The sequence below is a fragment of the Galeopterus variegatus genome, unplaced genomic scaffold (genome assembly GCF_000696425.1).
Source record: "Galeopterus variegatus unplaced genomic scaffold, G_variegatus-3.0.2 Scaffold4503, whole genome shotgun sequence".
Lineage (NCBI taxonomy): Eukaryota > Metazoa > Chordata > Mammalia > Dermoptera > Cynocephalidae > Galeopterus > Galeopterus variegatus.
This window is the reverse complement of record NW_007730614.1, coordinates 171,150-181,183: the sequence shown is the minus strand read 5'-3', so window position 1 is coordinate 181,183 and position 10,034 is coordinate 171,150. Positions and strand designations below refer to the sequence as shown.

Genomic DNA, 10,034 nt, shown 5'->3' with positions numbered 1-10,034 from the left:
GGGAGCGCAGCAGCGCTCCCACCACGGGTTGGGATCCTATATAGGGATGGCCGCTGTGCTCACTGGCTGAGCGTGGTGTGGCCGGGCCAGTCTCAAAAAAAAAAAGAAAGAAAGAAAAGAAAATAGAGTGAGAATTATAAGGGGAGTAAATAATAAAGGTAACTTCCTCATAGGGTAGTGTGAGGTATAATGAGTTAATATACGTGAAACTGTAAGAACAGCACATAATCAACGCACAATAAATGTTATCCACCATGTATGAGAACTTGGGCAAATTACTTAATGTCTCTGAGCCTCAGTTTACTCATCTTGGAAGACAGATTAGTGCATAACTGACTTGGAAGTTATCATGAGGATTGAATGAAGTGGTTCGTGTAAAGCACACAGTTTTGTGCCCTGCACGTAGTAAGCATTCCATAGATGTTAGTTGCTGTTACTGTTACTATCTCCTTGGATGGAAAATCCACAACCTTTGAGGATGACTTTGAATTTACTAAATATCCAAAGTTATTCCAGCCAAGTCTGAGTAAATGTAGTCGATGACAACACTTTTCTCTGGCATCATCCTGTTTGACTCTACCACATTAAACACTGTTAACTCAGCCCTTTCCTTGGGGCTCACACCTTCTCTTGCATGTGTTTTTTCTATTCTGCTATTTCTTCAGTTTCTCGTCCTCTGTCTCCTTTCCTGGCTGCATTTCTCCTTGCTGCCCCCTAATCATGAATGTATCTCAAACTTTAACTTCTGCTGTATGCTTTCCTCGTTATATACTTTCCCTTTGGTAGCATGGTCTACCTGGATGGCTCTAACATTTTTCTCTCCTAACCTCTCACTGTCTCCTGGGTTTGAACCCAATCTACCCCCTTAAAATCAATGTGTCCAGAACAGAATTCATAACTTGAGTGCTCCCTGACTTTCTCCCGAGGCCCCCACTTCCAGTCTCTTACTCGGGATAATTGTGTCTTCCTTTATAATGTAGCTCACCTTTCCTTCTTCCTTTTTCATTACCAGTTGCGGCCCTGTAGATCAGGGTCTTGTCTCTCCTTGTTAGACCAGAGGGCTCCAAATTTTTTGATCTTGCACCCACTCAGTAAACATTTTTGAGTACAAATTCCCAAAGTACATATGTTTGTGTACAAACTATATACATGGTCTACTCTACTAATATATTTATGTGCATGATTTAAAAAGAGAAAAACAGACATCAAAATGAGGGTGAAGAATTTAAAATATTTTAATAATTTAAACTATATACATTAAGTGGATAAAAAAGTTTTTGCTCTTCCTAAATGTATTATAAATAATATATTTTAATAAGAGCAGTGTAATTGAATGTGCCTAGTTATTTTTTGAAATGTTGATTTGCAGCTATTTGAAGGTCTAGTTTCATGTTTGGCTTATACAGATACTTGTTATTTTGACACTTGGCTTATTTTGATACCTAGTGTGAAAAGAGACCTCTTAAAATGTGTAGAACCCAAACAAAGGAAATGTTGGTTGACTGTATCAACTAAATCATGATAATCATGTTTTATTTTTGTCCAGAATTATACTAAAGTTTTTTGAAATGCAGTGTATATTTTTAGTATAGTTGAAGTTTTCCTCTAACATCTGTTAGTTTCTGTTTGTCTGTTGGTTTGTTGGTTTTTATACTTGTTTGATTTCCATGGGTGTTATAACCCAGAAGGCATATTAAGGAGGTATGATGAGGAGGGTTTTATGAGCATATATTTCCCTTCCATCTTTCCCAGAAGTTTAATATCACATTTTTGAAAAACTAATAGATGACCTGGGAAAGTGCTCAACATATCTTTCAGAGAACAGAAAAGCAGAATACAAGGCTAAAATAGAATATGATCCAACTTTTTAAAAAGTCTGTTTCTATGTATTCACAGAAAAGTCACTAGGGGGAAATAGACCAATATTTTAGGAGTGGTTATCTCTGAGAGACATGATGAGGGATGATTTTTGTTCTTTTACTCACAGTTTTTCTATTTTTTAAAACTTCAATAAATAACATTATCAATTCTAGATCATAAAAGACTTTTGTTTTAAAACAAGGTGACATCAAATACTTTTAAAAAGATTTAAGTTCCTGATGATGTTTGCATTTCAGCCCCCGGATTAGCTATGATCTTTACACGTTTGCATGTGTGGCTATCGCTAAAATATTGTACAGTCATTGATGTTTTGGTTTGAATAAGGGTTCTCCTGCTAAATTAGAAGTCTAAAAGTGCTTGGACTTATGCCACCACATTGGGAATGGAATGGAGCAGATGTGGGTGGCAAGGGATGGAAAATGTAAACTATCTGTACTTTAAACAATCTTTCACCATAAATATGTGCTTCTCTGCCCACACTCCTCTGAAAGACAAAATGTTAGCACATAGCAAAGCAATGAAGGCCGGAGAAATGAACCCGTACCATAACCTGGAAGGTGGGATGGCCAATCATCTCAAGCCAATAGATGACTTCTGCACAAAGTTCTTTGTGGGAACTGAGGTAAATTAAAATTATCTGCTTTTAAAATCAATATTTAAGTACACTAAAATACATGATTTTAACCATTATTGTACATGTTTGCTGTATGAAAGCTTATAATATTTATACCATTTTTATATTTTAATATGCTCATTTTAATATGTCTATTTGCATTAAAAATTTTTAACTTTGGTGCCTCATAGATTCACATTTAATGTTCCTGAACAAATGTGGAAAAATCTATGAAATTAGGAATGCTTTTTACTAATGATTTACTTATCAATCTGCAAATATTCATCAAATACCTTCACCATATGGAAGAAACCATGCTAAATAGTAGAGATTTACTAAGAAAATATATTCTTCTGTGAGGGTAGCACAATCTGATAAGAAATACAGTGAAAAACTCAGTTCAAAAGATAACAATTGGATATAGTAACAATAAAGGCTGCCATTTTCAGTAACTGCTATAATAATAACCAAAGTGAGCTCACGATTATTGGACATTTTCTATGTATCAGGGTCTGTGCCAAGTTATTTTCCAAATTATATCTCATTTAATCCTAATAATTCTGTAAAGTGGATATTATATTCCCATTTTACACATGAAGAAATGAGGCTCAGAGCTTTACAGTTGTACAGAGGCAGAGATGCTCTTTTCATTCGTGACTCTCCTTTCCTGAAATAAAGGGTGTTTCTCCCAGGCCAGGCCACCATGGGAAGATGCCATAACTCAGTCTCACCAGAGTGATTTGCATTCACACTTTGGTATATGAGGAGATGAATCAATTCCACCAGCTCTGGAGAGCATCCGGCCTGCCAGGCACAGCACTAGACACTGGGGTGATGAAGAGCACAGTCCCCTGTCCTCAAGGCGCCCTCTCGCTAGTCAGGGAACAGCCGCACTGACAGCATGGTAAACGCCACCACCAGTCCAGAGGCCACTCACACAGGAATGGGAGGTTGGGGGAGGTGGAAGCGAGCAGGCTGCACGTTGGAGGTTGAGCAGGAACCTGAAAGGCCAGGATGAGTGTACAGGCCCAAGCAGAAGTAACAGCCTGAGCGATATTTCAGAGCTGGGAAAGTCCAGGATTTGTCTGGAGGTAGTGCAGTAGCGTGGCGGAGGAGAAGCTGTGCTTAGGTGCCAGGCTGGTGTCCGGTACTGAAGGCCTTTACTGCCTCGTTAGATAATTGGAATTTCACTGGGTAAGCATGGGACCAAATGCATATATGTTTTATAACTTGGGTTTCACAGCAAAGTTTTTTAAAAAGACCTTTAAAAATTGTGGTAAAATATACATAAGATTTACCATCCTAACCACAGTTAAGTCTACAATTCAGTGACATGAAGTACATTCATACTGTTGTGTGACCATCACCACTGTCCATCTGCAGAACTTTTCATCACCCCAAACTGCAACCCCGTACCCATTAAACAATAACTCCCCTTATCCTCCTTCCCCCAGCTCCTGGCAACCACTGTTCTACTTTCTGTCTCTATAAATTTGACTATTCTTGGTACCTCATGTAAATGGAATCATACAGTATTTACCTTTTGAGGCACGAGAGTTTTTAAAGCAGAGGAATGGCACCATCAGATCAGCTTTAGAAAGATAAATAACTGCAAGACCTTAAAACAGCGATTAAAACATGATGCCCTCTGCTTTAGCTCTTCAGGGGCAACTCCGTGCAATATGGATAAAATCCAAACTCCTCATACCACGGCCTATGACATTCTACATAATGTGGCTGCTGCCTGTCTCCTCACCCCCGTGTGCACCAATCTCCCTCTCACCTCTTGGGCCACTCTGCTTTTTCTCTCTTTCCTCTTATACACACTCTTTCCTGCCTGTGAAGCCCTCGCCCTGCTTGGAATTCCTTCATTCATCATTCAACAGCTACTTACGGAGCATTTAATACACGCCAGCCACTGTTCTCGGCCATGGGGATATAGCAGTGAACAAAACAGACCAAATTCCCTGCGCTCCTGGGGCTGACGTGCCAGTGGAGGCTCTTCCACCCACTTTGATGCGCTGATATCTCTTTTGGATAGAGAGATGAAGGGAGGCCTCTCTGGGATCTTGGGATCTAGATGGACTGGCATGGCCTGAGGGCGGGAGTGGAGCCCTGGAGGCAGAGAAGCCAGGCAGGCAGGGATTTCAAGTTGGCCAGCCCAGAAATGGAGAGGGCCTGAGCACCGGGCCGAGAACGTCAACACAGGTGCGGGGGAAGTGAAAGTGTCAGAATTAGGTATCTGGTTGAAGAAGGATGTAAAGGTTTCCAGCTAGGTAACTGATGACATAATGGGCTCTCAACATGTATTTGTTAAATTGGTGCAAACTATTCCTCTTTGACTTGGTTTGATTTCAGTGCTCTATGTACCAGCTGTGAGGCCCAGGAGATATTAATAGCTCCCTTACAGGACATTGGTGAGGGCTGGGGGTCACATATGCAAAGGGCCTCACAACTCTGGCAAGGACTGAGTGGTCGGTAAGTGGCAGCCCTGAGGGCCACGTGCACATGTGGCAGAGAGCAGCCCTTGCACACGTGCCTTCTCCCTTGCATGCGAGTGCCGGGAGCGAGGGGAGGCTGGTCCTCTGGCTTGCAATCCCAACACCAAATACAGTCCTTGCTTGTTAAATGAATTCATATGCATGAATAAAAGCACAGATGAGTGAGTGAGTGGGCTCTGTCCCCAATGAGTTCATCCTTCACTTTGCATAAATCAAATATTTTCTCATGTCCCGTCCCTTTCCTGCACGCCCCAATCCATCTCCTCCTCCCAGTACTCTTCACTCCTCTTTTTATATGCCCTCTCTGTGTTTCCTGTCATCATCCAGTGAAAAAACACTGGAATTAGGAGACTGCCTCTGGGTGACCCTGAGCAAATCATGTAGCCTCTCTGAGTCTCAGTTTTCTCATCTCTAAGATGGCATTAGTGAGACTAAACTTTTTCTGTAAACCTCTGCCACCTCTGTAATTCACAAGTCTCTCCCCTTTGTGTGGCTGTTTCTCCATCATTATACCAGGTCCCTCTGCCTTCCCCTCTCCTTAAAATGTCCATAAGGTAGAACTAAAATATATGTTACTTGTCATTTTATTTGGATTGAACTTTGTTTCCTGTTCTCAACTTTAAAAGGTAATCACCACCATTTTATGTGTTCATGTTCCCTCTTTCTGTCTTTTTTACACAAGTATTTAAGTACTGACTTTGTAACCTCCTGAGAACAAATCACTAAATAAGATGGACCTGATTCCTCTCTCATGCCTCAACAACAAAACTTTGGAAACCCAGCAGTTGGGACCCTTGTACATAGATTATCTTTGTAACTGCCCATGGTCTCCACATCACTATGTGTAGATTTAAAAAAAAATCCTCAAACTCATTTTTTTGTTCAATATAAAATCAAGTAATCATTTTGAGCCTTTCCTCCTCCCCCCACTGCATCAAATTATCATTTGATTAAACTGACCTGTTGCTTTGCATTTGCTTTGGTTAGAACCAGTGTTAGCACATGAGTGTGAGGTCTTTTGTCTCTTAAGTCGTCCTTGTACTCATCAGGAACCTGTAATGTTTCTAGGAAGGTGAAGTGATATACACAGATTGGAAAATGGAAAGAGACCCTGAAACTGGCCGATTGATGAGTAAGTTTTGTGGATTGCTCTGTCATTAATAAGATGTTCCTTTTTTAAATTTTTATTTTTTAAAATTGAAACATAGTTGATTGTACATATCTGTGGGGTACAGAGTTGCATATCAATACCCATGTGTGATATGTGATGCTCATTCACATCAGCATAATTAGTGTATTCAACATTATACAGTTTAATTGGTTTTCGTGGCCCTTTACCAATTCTTCCCTTACTTCTCCTTCCCCTTCTCCACCTCTGGTAACTTCAGTTCTGTTCTCTCCTTCTGAAAGTTCAAAGATATTCCTTTTAATTTAAACTTCCTGGGGAAATTTCGTGAAGCCCTGAGTCACCCTGGTCTTGCTAATGGGGGTAGGGAGCTTGGGTTCTGACTCACACACTCACTCCTCAAAGTGAGGGCCTTGAGTAAGCAGCACAGTTGTCACCCGGGGGCTAGTTAGAAATGCATCTAAAAATCTTGGATCCTACCCCAGGCCTACTAAATCTGAATCTGGATTTTAATAGTATTTGCCAGATGATTTGTTTTCACACCAAAATTTGATCTATATGATGCTTAAATGACTGAGACACTTGGACAATTTACTTAAAGACTAAACATGCTGTTTCAATAATTCAACAACCTGGTAGTTCATGTATGTGGGAAATCTGAGTCAATATGAGATTATAAATTAGATTTATGATGATCTTGAAGAGCCTGGAACGGTACAGGAGAAGTAACTGCAGGACCGTCCTTTGGGGTTAGAACAGGTGGTGTCCTTGTGTCTCCTGCTCCCAGGACCTGGACTCTGGGCAGCGGAACAGAAGTATGTGGGTCACATCCACGTATGAGGGGGAATCAGAGTCAGGAGAACAGGCACCCCAATCAGCAAAGCTCCCTGTCTTTAATAGGCTCAGAGCTTTGGGGTTCACTACAATTACAACTATGTACTTTAAAGCTTTGAATTTTATCATGGCATGAAAATATATTTGAACTATGTTTCAAAGTTTGGAATAATCATAAGCAAAGAAGTCATTCCTGGGAAAGGCTGGTAAGAAGGCTTCAGACACTGTATGGAAGCAGCGTGGGGGAGCAGCTGGGCTTGGTGTGCAGAAGGGGACCCGGTCAATACTGTGCGGTGGGACAACTGGAAGTGTGAGTGATGGCAGGGCAAGAGGTCAGAGCCATAGCCTGCAGGGGACAGCTGCTGGGCTTGTGTCTTCACTACAGACCTTACCCCCTTCACTTCTGAGTCTGGTTCCAGAGAACAGAGTGTGCCTTAGACCTGGGAGAGCTTTCATTGCCAGGTGTGACTTCAGAGTAGCCATTTTAACCTTGAAGCAAAAGCACTCCTACTTTTCTTCCATAGTATCCCCCAACCCAAAACCCAGATATGTGTTATTGACAACAGGGGGGCATTGAGAGAGGATTAGATGTGAACCAAGGGAGGGCCAAGCGTGCACAGAACTGAGACTGATTTTTCACTTTCCATTTGTTCCCAATCCCATGATTTAAAATTGAATTCAAAATTAGATATTGGATATAATGAATTACATTCAGCCTCTTTTATGTTTATTCATGTATCTATTTATTCAATAATCCACGAATGTTAATTGTGCACGTACTGCATGCCAGGCACTGTAGACCATAGCAGTGTCTCCACCACAGCCCTGGGACACATGCTGAGGACGTGATGCCATTTGTGCACAGGTGGACACTTATCCCTCCTGGTCTCAAAGATCACCTTGGAGCTCCACCTCCTCTTAGAGCCAGCTTCCTAAACTGCTTTTGAGAGGGCCCATGACAAACAGGTTTAGTTATTTATTTTAAATGCATTTTATTCCATTTATAAAATAACCAATAACTATAAACTTAAAACCCAAGAGCTTTATGTTTGAACTTCACTGCTGTTTGTTTGTTCTTTCCTACTTTCATTCATTCGTCCAGTGATTATTGAGACCCTACTATGTGCCAAGCACTGGAGATACAAAGATGACCAGGATATTATCCTTCCCCAAAGGAGTTCCATGATCTATTGGAAAAGTCAGACAAATAAACAAATGTTGACATTACTGTGTCATTAATGCTATGGTTGTAAGCAAACACCAAGTGATGTAGGAGCCTGGGAGGGACTAACTCTCTTGTGCTGTTAAGAAAAGTTCCCTGAACATACATACAGTTGACCTGGGTCATGAAGGGTAGACTGAAATTTCCAGATAGATAAGATAGAGAAAGACACTACAGGTGGAGAGAGTAACAAGTTCAAAACCAGGGAAGCCCAAAAGAGCAGTGGACAGTTAGGAAGCAAGGAGATCTCACGGCCAAAGCCTAGCAATAGAGAGGGCGACAGCAGCAGGAGCAGTGACATGAAGGACATTGGGTTCAGATTGCAAACGGCCTTGAGTACCTCCCTAAGAGCTTTGGACTTTGTCCTACAGCCACCCACATCATCATAAAATCACTGTGGCAGGAGAGCAGGGGCCGGATGAATTTGGTGGTAGGAATCACAGTGGTGCAGGATGAGCAGATGTCATAGCCTGATAAGAGATGGCGAGGAGAGGTACAGGGGGGTGTGCAGCAGGGAAATGCGGGAGAGACTTAGTGGTCAGCATGCAGGACTTTGTGGCCAATGGGCGGTGGAAGAAGAGGAATTGCTTTTAATTTCTCAGCATTTAGTTCATTTAAAAAATGGGAATAGCTTTAACCACTGACACTAAAGGATTACAGCAATACTTAAATCATCAGTCAAGTATTTTGTAACATGGAAAGCCAAACAACACTGTTATTCCCATTGAATAACGGCTTAGGTACAGGGCAAGTCAATGTGTAGATGCTCTGAACTGTAAACTGTGTGCTCTGTTTACATGCCACGGACTGGCAGTGTTTTCCCTGCGGAACTGCCGGCTCAGTGGCTTTCGTGCACACCATGGAGGTTTCCTGAGTAAAGATGAGGCAGTCACTGGGACCCAAGCCCTCTTGGTCTGCTTGGAACCCCATGTTCTTACCTCACATATGCAAACAGGCAGGAAGGAGAATTTCCTCATCGAAGAAGAAACTTCTGGAAGACAGGTTGCCCTAACTGAGATGTGTGTGACAAAGAAGGCCAAATCAAACATTTCCAGATGATCTCAGTGACAAGCCAAGAAATGCAGGCCGAATGATGGTAGTTGACATGATCATTTCGTGGACTCTGCTCATGAATCGGCACATTTCCAAGCACTTGCTATGGATTAACTCATGTGATCCTCGCGGCAGCCCTGTGGGGTAGCTACCATAGGTGGCATTGCTAGAACACGAACCCCGGCAGTCTGCTGCCAGAGTCTGTGCTCTTGACCATGTTACTGCACTGAATCCTGCAGTACATAAGGACTCTGGAAAACTGCTTTTTAGCTTATTGTAATTTTCTTATAATAACCTGGCCCGGAGGCTATGGCACTCCATTTAATAATTTAAGGACAGCTCCATTCATTGCTGAATGGCCCTATGGTCTTTCTAAGAACAAAAGGAAGAAAAAGTTATTATGGGCTGAGAACATCTAATGTTAAAGTACAAACCGTATGGTTGTCAATATTGCTGTCACTGGTAATCGATACAGTTTGCAGAGGCCTCCCAGACTCCTGGATAGCCGTGCTCACCACGGTGAGGTGGTGTCTAGGGAAGCCTCACTAACCCTGGGCATGAAACCTGCCTCTGAGAAACAAGAGCAGCAGCAAGAGGAAAGCTGCTGGTTTCCAGGGTTCTTGCACTTCACCAAGAATCTTCTAGTTCACCTCAAGATGGCCTTAGAAGTATGACCTGTGTGCTCTCTTCAAGATGGGCCTTTAGTTGGAGGAAGATTGACCTTTTTTTTTTTAATTCAGAGGAGCTACATTTAAATTTTTAATTTTTTTTTTTTTTTTTTTTTTTTTTTTTTTTTTTTTTTTT

At 41.7% G+C, this 10,034-nt stretch overlaps 1 protein-coding gene across 1 annotated transcript in view; it reads left to right on the top strand.

Annotated features, from left to right (window-relative positions):
- Positions 1-2,341: 2,341 nt before the first annotated feature.
- The window catches only part of WDR63 (WD repeat domain 63), a 19,855-nt gene continuing 12,162 nt past the window's right edge, over positions 2,342-10,034 (top strand). The window contains exons 1-2 of the mRNA XM_008587710.1: positions 2,342-2,503; positions 6,064-6,127. Of these exons, the coding sequence (XP_008585932.1) occupies positions 2,342-2,503; positions 6,064-6,127 (226 nt within the window). The remainder of the gene's footprint in view (positions 2,504-6,063; positions 6,128-10,034) is intronic.